This window comes from Phoca vitulina, unplaced genomic scaffold (assembly GCF_004348235.1).
Source record: "Phoca vitulina isolate PV1807 unplaced genomic scaffold, GSC_HSeal_1.0 scaffold16, whole genome shotgun sequence".
NCBI lineage: Eukaryota > Metazoa > Chordata > Mammalia > Carnivora > Phocidae > Phoca > Phoca vitulina.
The window spans coordinates 24,481,789-24,503,458 of record NW_022589719.1 but is presented as its reverse complement, the minus strand read 5'-3'; the positions used below and the strand labels follow the sequence as shown (position 1 = coordinate 24,503,458).

Genomic DNA, 21,670 nt, shown 5'->3' with positions numbered 1-21,670 from the left:
CGAGCAGGGAGCCCAATGCGGGGCTCGATCCCAGAACCCTGGGATCATGACCTGAGCCGAAGGCAGACACTTAACCAGCTGAGCCACCCAGGTGTCCCAAGTCCTGTTTTATCTTTGGGTTGAACCTGAACATGCAACATTTCAGCTAGAGGCATTTCACTTATTAGTGAAACAATGGAATAGAGGGTTCAGAAGTCAGAGAAGTTCATAGGCCTTCGTCATGAGGCCTGTGTAGTGATAATAACGGTACCTAACAATTAGGTAGCGTTTGTGTAGAGGGGACAGGTAGTACTCTCAGTACTACCACATGGGGCGCATGTAGTCTTCACATTAACCCTCTGGCGTTGGCACAATCAGTATCCCCAGTCTGTAATGGTGAGGAAATTAAGGCTCCAAAAGGTCAAGCAACTTGCCCAAGGTCATAGAGCTAAAAAGCGACAGAGTAGATATTTGAACTCAGGCTCTCAGGTTCCAGAGTCTGAGTTCTTTATTACCTCTTATATTGCCTCTCGTAAGGAAAGAATAGTAAATAAATCAGTTAATATTTTCCAAGCTTGGGGCGCCTGGGTGGCTCAGTCGTTAAGCGCCTGCCTTCGGCTCGGGTCATGATCCCAGGTCCTGGGATCGAGCCCCGCATCGGGCTCCCTGCTCAGCGGGAAGCCTGCTTCTCCCTCCCCCACTCCCCCTGCTTGTGTTCCCTCTCTCGCTGTCTCTCTGTCAAATAAATAAAATCTTTAAAAAAAAAAAAATTTTCCAAGCTTCTGTGAAAGCAGCTGAAGGCTATGGTGTAGTGGCGCCCACCTTACCGGAAATGGGACCACAGCACAGAAGGGTATGTGGACGTGCACACCTCGTAACCGTATCTGTGCGAGAGGGTGGGAGTCGTGTGGTGTGGGGCTGGCAGGCAACATGGCTAAGAGCACGTGTGTGGGAGTCAGATAGGCCTGGCTTTGAGACCTGGTGTTTCTACGGGCCGGTTCTGTGACCTTGAAGTGATTGTACCTCTCTGCGCTTCAGTTTTCCCATCTGTGGAGTGGGGCTAAGCTCGCCTGCCTCGGGTGGTTAGCTGTGAGGATTAAATGGGAGGATCCACGTCATCTGGTTAGCACAGTGCCCTGCACGTTGTGAGTGTGTGGCATTACTGCCCTCCTCTTCATCCTGTCATCATCATCGTGGAGAAGGTGACCATGTTTGGAAGACTGAGTAGATGCCTGGGTGAGGAGGAGACAGAGGAGCTGAGCCTGACAGGAGCTGGCCCTGGAAAGTCAGGGGCCCAGGCTTGCTTTCTCAGTTTCAACCCAACACTTACAGCCTCTCTACTTCTGTCCCTCTTTCCCCAGGGCTGTCCCCAGGTGGGCTTTCTTTCAACAGATTTCCTCCACTTCCTTGTCAGCTTACACAAGGCGTACCCACCACCCCCTTCCACATCCGCGCATTTTCATCTCAAGTCCCTGTGACCGGCAGGGGCGAGGAGTGCTGGTAGCATGTTTACAGCAGTGGCTGAGGATGGGCATAGGGTCCTCTGAAGGGGCTGACCTTTTCTTTAGAGGGATGGTAGCAACAGACATACTTAAGGAAGAGACTATAAAAGATTATTGTCATGCATTTGGATGTCCACTGAGTCCTTTGTTTGCCCCCCTCAATAGGCTTCTGGAAGAAAGGGAGGTTCTCTTGTATTGTGATTTCCATGGCCACAGCCGCAAGAATAATATCTTCTTGTACGGCTGCGGCAGCAGCGATCGCAAGCACTGGCTTCACGAGCGAGTCTTTCCTTTAATGTTAAGCAAAAATGCACCGGATAAGGTAAGCCCATAAGGTAATTTCTCATCCATTGACTAAGGAAGAAGAGAACTCACTGCACCCTATATGCCACTTTGCATCTCTTTTCATTCTTAGGTAAATCCCAGCAACCTGGACCTCAAGAATTTACTCTGGTTTTGGTTTTGTTTTGTTTTTACAATATAATGGTTCAACAGTTCTATACATTATTCAGTGCTCATCGTGATAAATGTACCCTTAATCCCCCTTATCTATTTCACCCCTCCCCCCACCCTCCTCCTCTCGGGTAACCACCAGTTTGTTCTCTGTGCTTAAGACTCTACTTTTTTTGTTTGTCTCTTTTTTCTTTGTTTGTTTTGTTTCTTAAATTCCACATATGAGTGAAATCATATGGTACTTGTCTTTCTCTGTCTATTTCACATAGCATTATACCTTCTAGATCCATCCATGTTGCTGCAAATGGCAAGATCTCATTCATTTTTATGGCTGAGTCATATTCCATTGTAGATCTGTACCACAGCTTTATCCATTCATCTATTAATGGACACTTGGGTTGCTTCCATGTCTTGGCTATTATAAGTAATGCTACAATAAACATATCTTTTTGAATGAGTATTTTTGTTTTCATTGGGTAAATACCCAGTAGTGGAATTACTGGATCATATGGTAATTCTATTTTTAATTTTTTGAGGAACCTCCATACTGCTTTCCACAGTGGCTGCACCAATTTACATTCCCGCTAACACTGCAAGAGGGTTCCTTTTTCTCCACATCCTCCCTAACACTTATTTCTTGTGTTTGGTTCTAGCCATTCTGGTGTGTGTAAGGTGATATCTCGTTGTGGTTTTGATTTGTATTTCCCTGATGATGAGTGATGTTGAGGATCTTTTTATATGTCTGTTGGCCATTTGTATGTCTTCTTTGGAAAGGGACTTCAAGAATTTAGAAAGGTGTGGCTTTAAGAATTACTCTGTGTAAGGGCGCCTGGGTGGCTCAATCAGTTAAGCGTCCAACTCTTGATTTTGGCTCAGGTCATGATCTCAGGGTCATGAGATCAAGCCCTGTGTTGAGCTCCATGCTCAGCAGGGAGTCTGCTTGAGATTCTCTCCCTCTCCCCTCTGCTCCTAGCCCCACTTGCACCCTCTGTCACTCTCTGTAAATTAAATAAATCTTAAAAAAAAAAATTACTGGGGCGCCTGGGTGGCTCAGTCGGTTAAGTGTCTGCCTTCGGCTCAGGTCATGATCCCAGGGTCCTGGGATCTAGCCCCGCATCAGGCTCCCTGCTTGGCGGGAAGCCTGCTTCTCCTTCTCCCACTCCCCCTGCTTGTGTTCCCTCTCTTGCTGTGTCTTTCTCTGTCAAATAAATAAATAAAATCTTAAAAAAAAAAAAAAGAATTACTCTGTATATCCACAGAAAAACAGATAAATAAAAGGTGGTATATCCACACAATGGAATGTTATTGGGAAAAAAAAAAAAAAAAGAAGTATGAATATGCTAAGACATGGGCGAAGCATGCTATGCAAAAGAAGCCAGACCCAAAAGGCCACATTTTGTGTGATTCCTTTTTTTTTTTAAATTTTATTTATGTCTTTGAGAGAGAGAGAGTGCATGCACACAAGTGGGAGGAGGGGCAGAGGGACAGGGAGAGGGATAAGCAGACTCTCTGCTGAGCAGGGCACCCAATGTGGGGCTTGATCCCAGGACCCTGGGATCATGACCTGAGGCAAAGTCAGACTCTTAACCTACTGAGCCACCCAGGCACCCCTATATGATTCCATTCTATGAAATCTTCAGAAGAGGCAAATCTGTAGAGACAGAAAGTTGTTTAGTGATTGCCTGGGGCGGGGAGGAGGAGGGCGGCATGACTGCTTTTAGGTGCTGGGTTTCTTTTTGGAGGTAATGAAAATGTTCTAAACTTAGATTATGGTGATGGCTGCTCAACTCTGTAAATATACTGAAATCATTGAATTGTGTACTTTAAATAAATGAGTTTTATGATATGTGAATTATATCTCAATAAAGATGATTTTTTTTAGAGCGGGTGAGGCAGAGGGAGAGGGAGAGAGAGAATCTTAAGCAGGCTCCATTCCCAGCGTGGAGCCCAACATGGGCTCGATCTCATGACTCTGAGATCATGACCTGAGCCAAAATCAAGAGTCAGAGGCTCAACCAACTGAGCCACCCAGGTGCCCTTCAATAAAGATGATTTTTAAAAATTGCAGGGCTGCTTTGCTTGGGCACAAGTTCAAACTCTTAGTGGATAATCTGTCCTCTTTTTTTTTTTTTTTAATGTATTTCTTTTAAAGATCTTTTTTTTTTAATTTGTCAGAGTGAGAGCGAGAGCGAGCACAAGCGGGGGAGCAGCAGAGGGAGAAGGAGGAGCAGGCTCCCTGTTGAGCAAGGAGCTCCATGTGGGACTCGATCCCAGGACCCTGGGATCATGACCTGAGCCAAAGGCAGACGCTTAACAGACTGAGCCACCCAGGTGTCCCAATAATCTGTCCTCTTTAATCCTGTGGTTGGCAGTGGAAGAAGGGATTGAAGGATAAACAAAGTGCTAATACTGAATGAGCCTCCACAGGATAGTTTCTGTAAGACAAGGTCACAGGGACGCCTGGGTGGCTCAGTCAGTTAAGCGTCTGCTTCGGCTCAGGTCCTGATCCCAGGGTCCCAGGATCGAGCCCCATGTCTGGCTTCCTGCTCAGCTCTCCCTCTCTCTCTGCCCCTCCCGCTGCTCATTCTCTCTCTCTCTCAAAATAAAATCTTTTTAAAAAAAGATCACAAATAACTGTAAGATAGTAACAAGTGAATAAAAACAAGTTAAAGCCTTAAACAGTTGGCTGAGTACCAGCTCTGACAGTTAGGCATATACAGAGTACCTGCATTGGCTGAGAAGTGGGTTTTCAGTATCATAAATAGATCCACAAAATGTAATTGTCATTAGAAAGAAGAAGTTAGGTTGGATTTAGAAAAGTTTTTAAATGATAGTACACATTTTGTCCCATAAAGATATATAAGACAAATATTTTATTTTTTAAAGGTTTTATTTTTATTTATTTTACAGAGAGAGCGAGCGAGAGAGAGTACAAGCAGGGGGAGGGGAAGAGGGAGAGGGAGAAGCAGGCTCCCCACTGAGCAAGGGGCCTGATGCAGTGCTTGATCCCAGGACCCTGGGATCATGACCTGAGCCAAAGGCAAACGCTTAACCAACTGAGCCACCCAGGTACCCCAAGACAAATATTTTATATCTGCTATTCTTATCTGTTAAATAAGAAAAAGGAAAGAGGAAGCTTTTCTTCCTTCCTCTCTCCCTTTTTTCCTTCCTTCCTTTTTTCTTTTTTTTTTTTTAAGTCTTCCTGTCTATTTTTGCCAGCGATCTCTTTATTTTTTTAAGAGATATTTTATTTATTTATTTTTTTAAAGATTTTATTTATTTGACAGAGAGAGAGACAGCGAGAGCAGGAACACAAGCAGGGGGAGTGGGAGAGGGAGAAGCAGGCTTCCTGCCGAGCAGGGAGCCCGATGTGGGACTCGATCCCGGGACCCTGGGATCATGACCTGAGCTGAAGGCAGACGCTTAACGACTGAGCCACCCAGGCGCCCAAGAGATATTTTATTTTTATATTTTTTTATTATTTTAGAGAGAGAGAGAGCACGAGCAGGTGGTGGAGAGAGGGAGAGAATCTCAAGCAGACTCCCCACTGAGCATGGAGCCCCACGTGGGGCTTGATCCCATGACCCTGAGATCATGACCTGAGCTAAAATCAGGAGCCAGATGCTTAACTGACTGAGCCACCCAGGTGCCCCAGGGAATTCTTTCTTTAAATAAAATGACGTCCAACTATTCATCTTGTAAAAAAAATAAATAAATAATTAAAAACATTTTTTAAATGACATCCAGGGGTGCTTGGGTGGCTCAGTCGGTTGAGCACCTGCCTTCAGCTCAGGTCATGGTTCTGGAGTCTCAAGATCAAGCCCTGAGTCGGGCTCTCTGCTCAGCGGGGAGTGTGCTTCTCCATCTCCCTCTGCCCCTCCCCCCGCTTGTGTTCTCTCACTCTCACTCTCTCTCTCCCTCTTAAATAAATAAATAAATAAATAAATAAATAAATAAATAAATAAGTAAGTAAGTAAGTAAAATCTTAAAAAAAAATGATATCCAGAACCCAGTATCTAAAACAGTTAAAAGCAGAGCTACACTAATTGAAGACAGATAGAGGGCTTGGGCTTGGAACCTTGCCCATTCTGCCTCCTTCAGTCCTTGTGGCAGGAATGCCCGAGGCTCCTCAATAGAACCCCTGGATTCCAGGGTGCACAACTTAAAAACCGCTAAGTGGTGAGATACCTTCCAACTGTAAGGCATTTTCAGCAGGATATGGTAGGTTGGGATGGGTGCCAAGTGTATGTTACAAACCCCCAGTAAGGAAAGAGGGTTGGGGTGGTCATGAAAGACAATGGAGAATATTGAACTCCAAGCCGAGAACATTAAGTAAGAGGGAGTGAGAATTCCAGGCAGAGATTACAGGGGTGAGGCATACCAGAATCCAGATAGAGGATAAACCCAACTGGATCCAAGAGCTCAAGTTGGGGAGGGGTAGAAAGAAACCTTAGAAAAATGTCTTGAATGCAAAGTAAGCCAGCATTCACAACCAGGAGTTCAAGGCACCCTCGTCCTGCAAAATGTCCCCGGGAAGGGTGGGAAAGGGAAGAAAAGGTCATGGGCAGTAAGAAACAGAATCTACTCTCTCCCCTTTGGAGACTCACAGTCGACAATAACATACTGAATGCTCTGAGAGATCCTGCATAGGAAGTCTGTGTAATTTTATTAGTCCTTCCTTCTTCTGACCAACATGACCACAGTACTCATTTTCTCCTCTGTAATACCTGTTAACATCCTGTAAAATTACTATTTTATGGAACATATGTTAGGAAATAATATATAGACCCCCCAGGAAACCATTCTTGTATTGTAGTAATGAATCTTAGGCATCTTAACGTTTGCCAGTTTATGATTTGGGTTTCTCTTTAGTTCTCTTTTCATAGTTGTAACTTTAAGGTGCAAAAGTGCAAGGAAGGAACGGGCCGAGTTGTGATGTGGCGCATGGGGATCCTCAACAGCTACACCATGGAGTCTACCTTTGGGGGGTCCACCCTGGGTAAGCTCTTGTTTGTATATCATAGGTCAGCACGGCAAGGGGAAGCCAGGCAAAGCACGGAGGGCCTGAAATCCCTTTGAATGCTGGAGAGATGATTGACCTAGAGGATTTTCCTAACTGTGCCTTCTGCTGAATTTGACAACCTAAATTTGAGGGTGAAATGTAATACTTGACAGGGCAATATAGCATAGCGGTTGCTCAGGACCTGGAATCAGGCAGATCCGGGTTTGACTTTCAGCTCCATTTCCAAGTGGTGTGATCCTGGCTAAGTTACTTAACTCTGCGAACCTCATTTTTTAAAAAACTGGCAATAACAGTAGTACCCGCCTTGTAGGTCCTACCTAATGAGATAATGCACATAGAGCCCTTGGCATAACACCTACCGTAGAGTAAAACTTCAGTAACTATAGCCACATGACTGCAGACTTATTCATTGTCAAAGATTCTTCTGAACGAAACCAGAACTAGAGGGAGAAAGACCCTGTCCAGAAGCACAATATTCTAGAATCAGAGGTGGTGTTGTTCAGGAAATATTCATAAATTAGATTGCATTTGTTCATTAGGATTTAATAAGAAATGTTTATGGATTTTTTTCTTCAGGCAATAAAAGAGATACTCACTTTACCACTGAGGATCTGAAGTCTCTAGGTTACCATGTTTGTGACACCCTTCTGGATTTCTGTGATCCTGACCGAACCAAGGTAAGAATGGGCTTTCAAGAACAGTGGTGATGCTACTGGGACCAGTTTCACATGGGGCCAGGGTCAGCCCAATGAGATTATAGGTGGTCTTTATTTTCTTCTTAATATCGTTCAGAAGTTTTTATTATCAATAAAAGTAAGAAAGCCCCCAGCCTGCACACTCTCCGCAAATGGCAAGACCTCATAACTTGCCAAGAAGGTAGAAGCCTTCGTGCCGACTATCCGTCAGCGCACTTCTCCCTCACTTTGCTTTTCAGAAAAGCAGGAGTCCTTTCTCTTCTCCAAAACAAACCCTGCCCTTTGCGCACCTGCCAGCCCCCCACTCCATGGCCTCCCTAAGGTCTTGCATTCATTCCCTCCTCCTTTTCTGTGTCCTCAGTTTTTTCGTCCTCTTACTTCTTCTCCTCAACTGCACGTGTTCTTAGCTGCCCCTGTCCTGACTCATACACGGGTTTCCTTTGGCCTTGTTTTTCTAGCAGAGAGTCAGGAGGGTAGTTCTATTTCCCTTCATCGCTCAGCTTCTCAAAAGGGAGTCTGTGCTCATGGGCTCAATCTAACTCCTCTCTCATGCCCCCTCTCAGATGGCCCTGGGGACACTGGTACAGACTGCTCTGGATGCAACTGTTTAATAAAACATATTTAAAGGAGAATGCGACCACAACATGTCCTGTTAAATCACATCTGCCGTGGGCCAAAATCTGAACAAACCCATTCCAACATTTCCTTCCTTGCTATTCAAAAAAATAAAAAAATCAGACCTTTGCATTATTTAAGAAGTTTATTATTGCCTTTAGCCAGAGAAAAGTGCCTAAAGCAGTGTTCAGTGATGTTCTGCCCTAGAGACACTTACTACAGCTCATGTAATTTATATGTTAATACGTCCTTACTAGCAGAGGTGATAGCCCACTCATCTTTATGTCCCCAGCAATAAATAAATTGCCTTTCAGCATATACTTAGTAAATATTTGATAGATAAATAAATAAATAAATAATAAAAAATGTTCTTTTTTTTCACTTCCACAGTTCATGCAGTGTTTAGCAGAGCTTAAAGAGCTCTTACAACAGGAGATCCGTAAGAAATTCAATGAATTTGGACAAGATATGGATTTAGAAGGAAGTTGGAGTGACATCTCCTTGTCTGACATTGAATCCAGGTAACAAACTTCATTTCAAAGAAAAACCAGAGAAGTTCTATTATTATTATTATTATTATTATTATTATTATTATTATTGTTTGCTCTTGTTTCATTGGTTTTGAACCTCAGGTGCAAAATATTGAATAAATCTTGGCACACTTAAATATATTTCATTTCTTCAACAACTATGTATTGAGTGCCTGTTCTTTGACAGCCTCATTTCTAAGTTAGGGAGATGGGCGGGCAGTATGTGTAGGGCCTTTAGGCGATTGTAAAGCCTTTGTCTTTTACTCCAAGGGAGGTGGAAAGCCTTTGGAAGGTTTTAAGGAGAGAAGTGTCATGTTCTGACTTGGATTTTAGTTTCAGTAGGAATACCCTGGCTGCTATGTGGAAAATAGATTGTAGGGAGGGAAGGTGTGTAAGCAGGAACATTCATTAGGAGGCTCTTGCAATAATACAGGTAAATACAGACAGTGGTCTAGACCTGAGTAGTTGTAGTGGTTGGCGGTGTATGAATTGGTTGGATTCTAGATATATTTTGAAGTCTCAAACATTAGGACTTTCTTGTGGATTGGATATGGAGCATGAGAGAAAGAGAATGAGTCCATAATTGGTTGAATGGAGTTGCCTTTTACTGAGATGGGGAAGATCAAGGGGGTGGAGAAGGTTAGGGGAGTGATGAAGATCCAGAGGCTAGTGTTAGGCATGTTCATTCTGAGATGTCTATTAGACATCTAAATGGAGATATTGGGTGGGCAGTTGAATATATGAGTCTGGAGTTCAGTGGAGAGGTCAAATAGTGTCATCATTGGATAGATGATATTTAAACCTAGAGACTAGGGATACCTGGCTGTCTCAGTCAGTTAAGCATCTGACTCTTGGTTTCGGCTCAGGTCACGATCTCAGGGTTGTGAGATCAAGCCCCGCATCGGGCTCCATGCTTGGCATGGACTTGGCTTGAGATTCTCTCCCTCTCCCTCTGCCCCTTTCCCCACTCACATGCATGCACTCTCTCTCTCAAATAAATAAATAAAATCTTTAAAAAAAATAAATTAAAAAAAATAAACCTTAAGACTAGATGAGATCCCAAGGGAGCAAGTGCAGCTAGAGTAAAGAGAAGGTCCAAGTCTAAGCTGGGTACCACAGCTCTAAGAGGTCACAGAGGTAAGGAGGAGCCAGGAAATGAGGTAAAAAGTCCAGGCTATAGTATCTGGCCACCTTATAACCCCCACCTTCAGCCTCTCACACACCGCTATGGCTACACTGGCCTCCTCACTCTTCTGCCTCGGGGCCTTTGCACTAGCGGTCCCAGCTGCCGAGAATGCTCTTCCCCTAGATATCTACATGGCTCATCCCTCACCTCCTTCAAGTCTTTGTTTAAATGTCAACATTTTCAATATGGCCTGCCCTTGTTACTGTACTACTGCCACTTGTTCCCCAGCCTTTGCCTCCCTGCCTTTCATTCCCTGTCCCTCTGAGGTGCTCTCCTTTTTCCCAAAGCATTTCATCACCTCTGTCCTTCTATGTCATTTACATCTTTATTGTGTTTATTATGTATTGTCTGTTTCCCCTACGAAGATGTGGGTTCCACAAGGTCAGAGATCTTTATTTTGTTCACCTTTGTATCTCATGCACCTAGAACAGTACCCAGCCCATAGGGAGAGCTCAATACATATTTATTGAACTAATTTAGTGTGAAGGATCTCAGCCCCACACTCTCCACAAGTATTTTAGGAAGCCCCCAGGTGGGTGGGTGTCTCACAGGTGTGCAAGAACACCTTCTACTCCAGCTTACTGGCCAGGGTGCCTCAAGCCTGCCCCAGCTGCCCTCAGTCAGGTTTCTGGGCTGGACATGGCAGTCCTCGGCCAGAGGTGGCGCTGTAGACTGCAGTGGACAGGGCGAAGGGGCTGGTCTCCCTCCTACTCTAAGTGGCACATCGACATCTGGGCCCTGAAGCAGTTCTGCAGTTCTGAGTCTCCGAAATGTCTCCTTAGGAACCTTAAATCAGAGCGTCAGGCCAGGCAGTATGCCCATTCACCATGTTGCCTCCTCCACTCTCCCAGAATTCTCTGCCTAACTCTCTGGGACCACTGCACGAACCACGCTTCACTTTCAGCCTCAACAGCAAAATGCCCCTGGATGTCAACCCATTAGGATAGAGCCCAGGAGAAGTCACCTCAGAAACAGGGGACTGCATTCTAGTATCTAGGGGTACCCTGATACGGTGAGGTCAGAATTACTGAAACCAGTGTGCCAGCATCTGCATCGGGAAGCCGGCTGTCACAAGCCTCCACGGGGCTCCACCTGTCCGTTCCCACCGTGACGCAGAAAAGCAGACTGTGAGTGTCCAAGCCGAGTTTGAGTGTGCCCTGTGTGTGCACCTACATGGTCTTCAACATTTTCTGGGGCATACTGCATCTAATGCTTTTATCCTGTTTATTAAAGTCTTCCGTCATCTCCGAAAGGGACTTGAGAGACTATTATCCAATGGCCTCAAAAGCTACTCTTCAGACTAGACAAGCCTTTTGAGAACAGGGAATTGGGAATTAGATCAGAGAAGAGAGGGCTTTCTTCCTGCTGTCTTACTGTGGGGTTCCTCATTGTGCGCCAAAGGGAGGGAGGGGGAGCGTGAACAGGATGAAAGGCGTGAGCAAAAGAATGGTTTGAAATGCCATCTTTTCCGAGGAGATCTGAGTTTTGTGCCTAAGACATTTTTTTATCTATGGAGGCCATGTGGTAGAGCACAGCTCCCAGTTCTAGCCGGTCACACCCCAGGAAAGGGGAAAATACAATGTGACACGTGAACAGTGGATGTGATAGAAGCAGCAAGGTGGATTATCTGAGCTCTCATTCAGCCCTTGTTCATCCTAGCCCTTGCAGGAAGGGGGGCTGCCCGTTTGTGGGGGAAGACGTTATATCAGTCTGGGCACGCATCCACAACTTTTGAAGCAGGAATTGGGATAATGAAAGTAGTATTCCTGGTCTCCGACCTACAGAATCCTTGTTATCAAATATGTTTATGTGTATATTCAACGCAGTTTTAAAGAGTACCTGGTAGGATCCTTGCTCTCTGAACTGGTGCCGGCCAGACAGAAATGAATGAAACAAACCCTGCTTTCAAACAAATCATAGTCCCCTGGTCTTGTCCAGGGCTGCACACTAAGAATCTTCCAGCCTCTCACGGTCGCTGCCAAGGGCAGCTTGGCCCACCTGGCCAGTATTTATTTTGCCACATGGATTGCAAACTCCGTGGGGTCAGGGGCTCTGCCACGTTCATCTCTGTGCTTGATGCACTGCCTGGCGTGCAGTACATGTTCAGGATGAATGAATGAATGTGCTTGTCAAGAATTCTTAGTCATCGAAATGCAGGCACTGGGGGCAAGTAGCAGACTGGATATCCTAATCCCATGCTGCTGGTCTGGTAAATGTTCCCCTTCCTAGACATTAATAACAGCTGTTTCCCTTTCCTCTTTCCTTCTGGAAACAGCACCAGTGGTTCTGACAGTTCCCTCTCAGACGGTCTCCCTCTTCACCTACTGAACACAGCACATGAGGTAAGATGGTATAGACACTCACCCCCAGGAAGTAGCAGCCTTAAGGAAAATATGACCCTCCTGGATAATTTGGTGGAATGTTCCAGCTAAAATCTGTAGAAAAGGGGCGCTTGGGTGGCTCAGTCGTTAAGCATCTGTCTTTGGCTCAGGTCATGATCCCAGGGTCCTGGGATCAAGCCCTGCATCGGGCTCCCTGCTCAGTGACGAGCCTGCTTCTCCCTCTCCCTCTGCCTGCCGCTCCCCCTGCTTGTGCTCTCTCTCTCTGTCAAATGAATAAATACAATCTTTAGTTTTTTTACTTTTTTAAAGATTTTATTTATTTGAGAGAGAGCAAGCATGAGAGGGGAGAGGGGCAGAGAGAGAGAGGGAGAAGCAGACTCCCCTCTGAGCAAGGAACCTGACGTGGGGCTCAATCCCAGGACCCTGGGATCATGACCTGAGCCGAAGGCAGACGCTTAACCAACTGAGCTACCCAGGCACCCCAATAAATACAATCTTTAAAAAAAAGTGAAAACCGTCTTAAGAGATAGAGGTTGTTAAAAATGACCCATATTTATTTATTTATTTAAGACTTTATTTTTATACTTATGTCTCTACACCCAACATGGGGCTCAAAATCACAACCCCAAGATCAAGAATTGCATGCTGCACCAACTGAGCCATCCAGGCACCCTGACCCATACGTTTTTAAAAAGTATATTCATGTAGTCGTAGATAGTTTTATATTTCCATATATTAAGTATTTTTTTTGCCCCATCTTGTTCAGACTTTTTCTTATGTAGATGATATAAAAGCTTTAGAAACAACAAAATATTTGTTATAATTCATTATGCACATGATTTCCTAGTTGCATTAAGAAATATCTCCATTATAAGTTGAGCTTAAGGCTGTGCCAGGTGGAGCCAGCCAAATGAGATTGGACCGTATAAGTTTTTCAGCTGGATTTACATCGGTATAAGCTTCACCACACCATAGGTCCCTGGATAATTAGTCCTGAGCTTCATTTGCTTAATTATTAAAGCCACCTTGTGGTAATAGCCAAACTGAATCTTCTAAATTTAAAAAAAATTTTTGTCTTTTTTTTGAGAGAGAGAGAGGGTGAGCGGGTTGGGGGGGTGAGGGGAGTGCCAGAGGGAGCGGGAGAGAGAGAATCTTAAGCAGGCTCCTCCACACCCAGCGCAGAGCCTAATAAGGGGCTCAGTCCCGCAACCCTGAGATCATGACTAGAGCCAAAGGAGTCAGACGCTTAACTGACTGAACTACCTGGCACCCCAGCCAAACTGAATCTTTTAACCACATACCTAATGATCAGTATTATCTGTACCTGACATTATTGCCATGACTAATCTGGTTTTATATTTTGAAACACAGATACTTGGTTATTGGTATAGTTGCCCCTTTGGCAGTATACCTATAGTAGTGGGATTTGGGGATGTTAAATGGGGAGTGGATTCTGCTATGGAGGTACCTGAACTGTTTATTCCCCAAACCAGCAGGAGGTCAGCACCATGGGGCCCACGTACTGGGTTAGCCCTTGTGGCTTGAGTGTCCTGTGGAAAAGGGCTCCATGTGGGTGGGTGTACCTCTGGAATCCCCAATGACGACTTTCTCTGTGCTTTCTGGAATAGGTGAATCAAAAGACGAAGATGTATAAGAAGAAAAAAAAGAAGCCACTTCAGACGAGGAAACAGCGAAATGAACAGTATCAGAAAAATAATTTGATGAGGGAGTTAAAGTTAACGGAAGATGTCCCGGTAAGAAGGCTCTGGTCAAAGAGCATTCCATGGACAGAGCAGGACAAGGGGATAAAGTTTACTCTAAACCAGAAAGGGAATGGGGAATGGGGTAGAAGGAAGCTATTTTGAGTTCTTAGCTCTTCCATGAGTCCTCTGGACATCTCTGAGCAGATCTCAGCCTTGGCCCACCGATTCTGTTCTACACTCCGGCATGGGTTTTGATCATGGTGGTTACTAGAGAAGTGGTGGCTGGAGCCAGTCCAGGCTTGCTGGGTAGCTCAGGTGTCCGGCCTTGTCCAGTATAGGGATGCCAGGCTCCTTCCCAGTCTCCTCCCAGCTGTCATCCCCACTCCACGCCCCCTGCTTCCTAATGATGAAAATGCTTTCAGACGTGGAGATTTTACTGTTGAGTGAATTGGGTCAATTATGAGTAGAGTAATTGCAATGGATCAATTGAAAAATATTCTCTTTGCACTCAATCCTTCCAGGAAAGGGCAGGGTTTGCTTCTACTCTGCAAAAACAGCCTACCTTTTTCAGAAATTCAGAGAATGCCAGTTCTTCCACGATGCGAAATGACAAACCAAGGTTGAATGAGGTAGTAGTTTTGCTTGCCTTTTTTTTTTTTTTTTTAACTCATTCATAGAAAATTTATCAGAACTTTTTTTGGGTAATATATTTAAAGTGTACAACATGGTATTTGATATATTTACACACAGTGAGAGGGTTCCCAGCACTGAGTTAATTAACACATTTACCACCTCAGGTAGTTACTTTTTTTTTCTTTAATAACTGAAAGTTTATACCCTTTTGCCATCTTCTCCTTATTTCCCCACTCCCCAGCAACCACCATTCTGCTCTCTGTATCTACGAATTTGATCTTTTTTTTAGGTTGCACACTTAAGTGATACCATGCAGTATTTGTCTTTCTCTCTCTGCCTCCTTTCACTCAGCATGATGCCCTCCGGGTTCATCCATGTTGTCACAAATGGCAAGATTTCCTTCTTTTTTAAGACTGAATAACATTATTTACAGATATTTTCTCTCATTCCATAGGTTTTCTTCTGATTTTGTTTTTTTGGGGGTAGGGTAAATTTTTTTAAGTAATCTCTACCCCCACCATGGGGCTTGAACTCACAGAGTCACGTGCTCTACCAACTGAGCCAGCCAGGTACCCCTGCCTTCTGATTTGATTAATGATTTCCTTTGCTGTGCAGAAGCTTTTTAGTTTGATCTAGTCCCACTTGTTTATTTTTGCTTTTGGTGTCAAATCCAAAAAATCATTGCCAAGACCAGTGTCAAGGAGCTTATCCCTTATGTTTTATTCTCGGAGTTTTATGGTTTCGGGTCTTAAGTTTAAGTTTTTAATCCATTTTGAGTTGACTTTAGTGTATGGTACGAGATGGGGTATGGTTTGCATGTGGATATCTAGTTTTTCTAATACCATTTATTGAAGAGACCATCTTTTCCCCATTGTATATGTTGACTCTTTTGTAAAAAATTAATGGATCGTATATGCATGAGTTTATTTCTGAGCTCTCTATCCTGTTCCATCTTTGACTCTTTGTTGCAGATTCTCTGATTTTTCCAATTAATATGTCTCTTCCATAGGCCGAAGAATACAATAGGCCTCTATCTGTGTGACCCTCCTGTTGGTGCCACAGGGAGCAAGGGAACCTTAAAATTACTGGGGACATTGACAATATTTTGGATTAGACACTACTGAAGTCTGACAACCATTGATTTGTGATTTTACACCTAGAACATAAGAACAGGCTGCTGCATCATCTGTCCATCCTTGCATTCAACAAATCGAACTATGTAACCACTACATGCTACACCCTCTACTGCGAGCTGGGAATGCAACATTGAACAAAACACTGTCTCCGCCTTAGGGACCTTAGAGTCTGCTGGGGATTTTAACAAGGAAGCAGGGAATTACATCAGAGAGTAGGATGAAGTAGGAGCACAGAGGAAAGGTGCCCAGTCGTTTGTTAGTACTTTGGAATTGGGTGGCTATAAAATCTTTGTTTGGTTGGGTTTTTTAAGATTTATTTATTTTAGATTAAGAGAGAGAGAGAGGCAAGGGGAGGTGCAGAGGGAGAGGGAGAGAGAGAATCTCAAACAGACCTCCTGCTGAGCACAGAGCCTGATGTGGGGCTTGATCTCACAACCCTGAGGTCGTGACCTGAGCTGAAATCAAGAGTTGGATGCTCAACCGACTGAGCCACCCAGGTGCCCCTTTGGGTTTTTTATGTATAAAAATAAGTTTTGGTGGGGCATCTGGCTGGCTCAGTCAGAAGAGCATGCCACTCTTGATCTCGGGGTCATGAGTTCAAGCCCCACACTGGGTGTAGAGATTACTAAAAATAAAAAGTAAACTTAAAAAATTCTAAAAATAGGGGCGCCTGGGTGGCTCAGTCATTAAGCATCTGCCTTCGGCTCAGGTCGTGATCCCGGGGTCCTGGGATCGAGCCCCGCATCGGGCTCCCTGCTCGGCGGGAAGCCTGCTTCTCCCTCTCCCTCTCCCCCCTGCTTGTGTTCCCTCTCTCGCTGTCTCTCTCTCTGTCAAATAAATAAATAAAATCTTAAAAAAAAAAAAAAATTCTAAAAATAAGTTTTGTATCTTAAAAATAAGATATAAATATCTTAAAAATAAGTATTTTAAATATAAGATAACTCTTAGTGGATAGGGTGCGTAATAGGCCCTTCTCATGCAGAATGCTACCCTGTGGTTAGCAGTGATATAATGCGGTCCCACTGTGTTACACTGAAGAACCCCCGCAGAGCACGGCCCACACTGAGCGTCATTTGGGGTCTAGTGTGATGGTGGCCAGAGCACAGCTTTCAAGTCTGTCTTGAGTTCAAATTCCAGCCTCACTATCATTTTTCATGAGTTACTTAACCACTCTGGGACTCAGTTTCTGGGTAATAATACATGCATCATAAACATTGTTGAGAAAATTAGATGTGAAACTGTAAAGTGCCTGGCGTATGGTAGGCACTCCTTGAATATTAGTTTCCTTCTTTTCTTCAAATTATTATTCATATGTGGCTTGCCTCTCTTTCCGTGTTACAGTACCGTAATGACTTAACATGCAGGAATAAAAAACACTCAGGGTCTGTTCTGTGTAATCACACTTGTGCAAGTGGGAGCTTTAGTGAGAACGTGTTCATTTATCTCCGTCACAGCTACGTGGGAGAGACAAGGGCACCTCCCTGGACCCATCAAAAATGGCCTCCTTGATCCTGACAAAGAATAAAGAGAGAATGCAGGTATTTCACCTACGATGTATATACATGTATGCCAGCAACTAATTTGATTTGGCTTTCAAGGGTATGACGTGATCTGGAGGGGTAGTGATCCACAGTCCACAGTTTCACCTTCTAGGATTTGCTCCGCTTAGGAGAACGTCTAAGCCACCTGACCACCAAGGGACACAGCCCCACAAGGTGCCGCAGGATGGGAGGAATCCCACCTCGAGCAAAAAGCTTACCCTGAAGAATTTAGTTTCATTTTAGCAAATATTTGTTAGGCGGCTGTTATTTTGTAAGTCTGTGGCAGCAGCTGAGGTAACAGTGATAGTGAATAATGCAGCGGTTCTCAACCCTCGGAAATGTTAACAACAAACTGGGGTGCCGCCATCAGTCGTGAGGTACCTCACGTCCAGAGGTCCCAGAGATCATTCAATACCAATGTTTGTGAATGGTTTGCTTCTTTAAAAGAGTAAGTTAGAATGAGTTAGTATTTATCCCTCTAATAACATCTCTCTTGCTCATTTGCATTTGCATTTTCTTTCCTGAGAAGGAGGAAAAAGAGGTGGAGAAACAGCTAGTAAGCTGTCGAGTCAGCCCCGGGGAGTCTATAGGAGGGTGCCATTCACATGCGCCCAGGACGAACAAAGATTAAGAACCACTGGACTAACATGGGTATACTAGAGAGAGAATGGACAGTTCTCCCAAGGGGAGGACCCTGCTGTTTTCCCAAGGCTGTTGTTCGGGACTTCTCAGATCAGTGCTCCCATTTACCCATCCGTGTCTTATGGAGACCCTACAAGACGCGGGGCCTCTTGAGGACTGTAAGACATGATCCCTCCCTTAAGGCAGCAATCCTCTAGGAGGGGTGGCAAGATAGAGTCCACTCACCATGACATCACAGAGCCTGGAGAGCAGTGGGAAGACAGGTGTAGGTAAATTCAAAGAGGATTTCTGTCCTGACAGGCAGGTGAGCCATGAGCTGCCCCCTCTCCTCGGAGGTATTCACTGTAGGACGTCCCCAGTTTGCTCAAGCCTCATCCCACAGTTGGAACCTCTTAGGCTGCAACATGTAACGAGGGATTCAGTTAAACCCGATGTAGCAGGTGAATGCCATTCAGGCTTTTACCTTTGCCTCCATTTTCTTCCTCTTCTTCTTCTTCTTCTTCTTTTTTTTTTTTTTAATATTTTATTTATTTGTTTAAGAGAGAGAGAGAGAGCACGAGCAGGGGGAGGGGCAGAGAGAGAAGCAGACTCCCGCTGAGCAGGGAACCTGACACGGGGCTCGATCCCAGGATCCCAGAACCATGACCTGAGCCAAAGGCAGACGAAGGCAGACGCTTAACCAACTGAGCTACCCAGGCGCCCCCACCTCCATTTTCTGGCAGAACATTTCTCTAGCAGAGACATAGGCATTTAACTCACAGACATAGATAAGCAGAGTCACAAACAGTGGGGCAGTCTCCTATCTTGTAGATTAAGTTCTCTTTGTGTAATGTCTCTAGAGAGTTTATGAAATGCAGTGGTTGAACTCAGGGCCATTAAGGACCTTTCTTCATCTCTCTGAAGGCCTAGGGCAAATGCTTGATTCACCTCTGCCCTGGAACCACATCAGCTACTTTGTACTTTGGTATTTGGGGGGAAATGCAAATACTTCTCACTAACTCCTTTTAAAACCAACCCCAACCCTAACTATAACTTTAGAAATCGCAACCTAAAGTGATTCAACTTTTTATCTTGTTTGCACAGACAGAGAAGCCAGGATTTACAGTGTCATGCTCTCCAAAGAGAAGCACAAATCCCAGCCAAGAGCCGGTTCCAGATATGAAGCCAAACTGGTCCAGGAACAGATATCCTGCCACAAAGAGAGGCCGCGCCACCATGACGGTGTACCCATCCTTGCACATATACACATATCCATAGGCTGCCATGTTCTGGGTCAGACACGTTCTGTAGTGAGGGGAGCTGTATGATCGGGAGCTTCGTGCACTTGCGGTATACTGTGTCGTGTGTTCATCACGCACTGACCTTACACCAGGGGCTCACGTTGCAGGCAAGCCCTCACGATACATACCTCATGAATTAGATTACTTTTTTTCATAAAGTAAAATTTTATTATGATGTATAGAAAAGCTTCCTTTGTCAGAAATTGAAGTGTGTGCTCATGAACCTACAGCCCAGATATACATTTTAACCAGTAGACATTCTCTCTAAAATTATGTGCAAATCAATTTTAAGAGTTCAAATTCTATTTTAAACATATTCTGGGAGTGTGCTTTGTTCAAAAAAAGTCTTCCGTCAAAGCTTTCTAGCAATGAATGGTCAGTGATTTATCAGGTTTGCTCATGCTAAGGTGTTACCACATAGAGAAAACAATTCATGTATTAGCCAGAGTTCAGTATGACATATATCATGTTCAACACGGTTACGTACATTTTTTAACCCACTGATTAAAATTCTTTCTCTCTAGCCAGTTGTTTCCTTTGATCGGTTAACTGCGTCACCTTACGCGAACAGGTGTTTTATGTTTTTAGCTTTCTCTCGCGCGGCAAGCACCGCCTGCCAACTGCAGCCTGTCATGTCCACACGCTGGGGTCGTGCTGAAGAAGGGTCACTTGAGTTCATGCCAGGCCTCCTGTTTTTACTTTCCCCTCTTCCTATCACATCGGATTGAAAGTTTCCCGGTGTATTTTTCACTATCACTTGTAAACTCCGTCAGCCACCACCATGACCTGGATGACTAATGATTAGAACCACATGGCAACACAAATTTTAGTACAAGTCCAGTGTCTGTGCTTTTTTTTTAATATTTGATTTATTTATTTGACACAGAGAGATCACAAGGGGGGGGGCAGGGCAGAGGGAGAGGGAGAAGCAGGCTCCTGGCCGAGCAGGGAGCCTGATGCGGGGCTTGATTCCAGGACCCTGGGATCATGACCTGAGCCGAAGGCAGACACTTAACCGGCTGAGCCACCCAGGTGTCCCTTTTTTTTTTTTTTTAATTAATAGACTTTATTTTGAGAACAGTTTTAGATTTACAGAGAAATTGAGGACACAGTACAGAGAATTCCCAAATTCTGCCCACCCCACATCCTGCCTCACACACTGCATGAGTCTTTTTAAAGGTGATGATACCTGCCCGAGCTCTTTTTCGTTTGTTTGGTTTGGTTTCTAATAGAGAATACTTCATGAACTTCCGTGTCTTCCTTCTGCAGGGGCCATGCTAATCTTTTCAGTATCTGTATCTACTTCAGTGTATGTGCTGCCAAAGGGAGCCTCTGCCCTTCTCCTATTCCATACCTTACTCACACCCTAAAACCTAAACTCACACCCGAAAACTCAGCATTTTAAGTATCTAGAAAGCACACAGCCAAAACCCCACTTTTTGTCCCAAAGAGGGTATCTTTCAAGGACAAATCCCTAAACAGTTACAAACCGCTGAGGGCAAACCTTTGAAAGTTGTTCGGAAATACTTGTTTTTGCTTCAAATAATTTTGGATAAAGTTTATAAAAAGCACCCGAGTATGATGATATTTTTGGAATAAAAAATCAGAATATGCAGGGGCACCTGGGTGGCTCAGTCGGTCAAGCCTCCGACTCTTGATTTCAGCTCAGGTCATGATCTCAGGGTCGTGGGATTGAGCCCCGTATCGGGCCCCACACTCAGCTCGGAGTCTGCTTGTCTCTCTCCCTCTGCTTCTCCCCCCATCTCATGTGCACTCTCTATCTCTAAAATAAATTTAAAAATAAAATCTTAAAACATAAATAAGTTAATCTTAAAAAAAATCAGAATATGTGATCAGATTCTTCCCCCAAACTTACGAGATTTATTTTTCATAAAACATGCCCTTTTATATTCAACACTGAGGATTTTATGGTCTGAGATGATTGGTAAGAGTGAGTTGGCGACAATGTATAGAAAAGAATCATAAAATAGTTATTGTACTTCACCCATTAAACTATTTGGAGTGATGGAGTGATGCCTGCTTAAGCAATCAAGATCTGTGGAGTTATGATCATGGGCAGAGGGGGAGGGAGAGGGAAAGGGAGAGAATCTCAAGCAGACTCCACGCTCAGCACAGAGCCCAACACGGGACTTGCTCTCAGGACCCTGAGATCATGAACTGAGCCGAAATCAAGAGTCGGACGCTTAACTGACTGTGCCACCCAGGTGCCCCTTTAAGTACTTTTTGAAAGTAAAAAACTTCCTGAGATGGGGGCAGGGGGGAAGCTGCCTGAGATGTGGTTTGGATGCTCAGATACTGAAGGGGCAAAAAGGAGAGAATCCACGCAGTCCAGGCACAGCCTCCACATCTGGTAGTCGCCCAAACGTGGTGTGGCTCAAGTTGAGCCCTG

At 44.5% G+C, this 21,670-nt stretch overlaps 1 protein-coding gene and 1 non-coding gene across 3 annotated transcripts in view; one reads left to right on the top strand and one right to left on the bottom strand.

The window, feature by feature from the left end:
• The window catches only part of AGBL2 (ATP/GTP binding protein like 2), a 39,148-nt gene extending 19,058 nt beyond the window's left edge, over positions 1–20,090 (top strand). For both annotated transcript variants that reach the window (XM_032414985.1, XM_032414986.1), the window contains 9 exons: positions 1,647–1,803; positions 6,807–6,933; positions 7,534–7,634; positions 8,658–8,788; positions 12,259–12,325; positions 13,954–14,079; positions 14,550–14,657; positions 17,252–17,335; positions 19,064–20,090. In XM_032414985.1, coding sequence (XP_032270876.1) covers positions 1,647–1,803; positions 6,807–6,933; positions 7,534–7,634; positions 8,658–8,788; positions 12,259–12,325; positions 13,954–14,079; positions 14,550–14,657; positions 17,252–17,335; positions 19,064–19,237 — 1,075 coding nt within the window. In that variant the 3' untranslated portion in view covers positions 19,238–20,090. The remainder of the gene's footprint in view (positions 1–1,646; positions 1,804–6,806; positions 6,934–7,533; positions 7,635–8,657; positions 8,789–12,258; positions 12,326–13,953; positions 14,080–14,549; positions 14,658–17,251; positions 17,336–19,063) is intronic.
• A 394-nt stretch (positions 20,091–20,484) lies between these two features.
• LOC116638969 lies at positions 20,485–20,590 on the bottom strand. The gene has a single exon (XR_004300737.1). It is a non-coding gene; the product is annotated as a U6 spliceosomal RNA (small nuclear RNA).
• Positions 20,591–21,670: the final 1,080 nt, after the last annotated feature.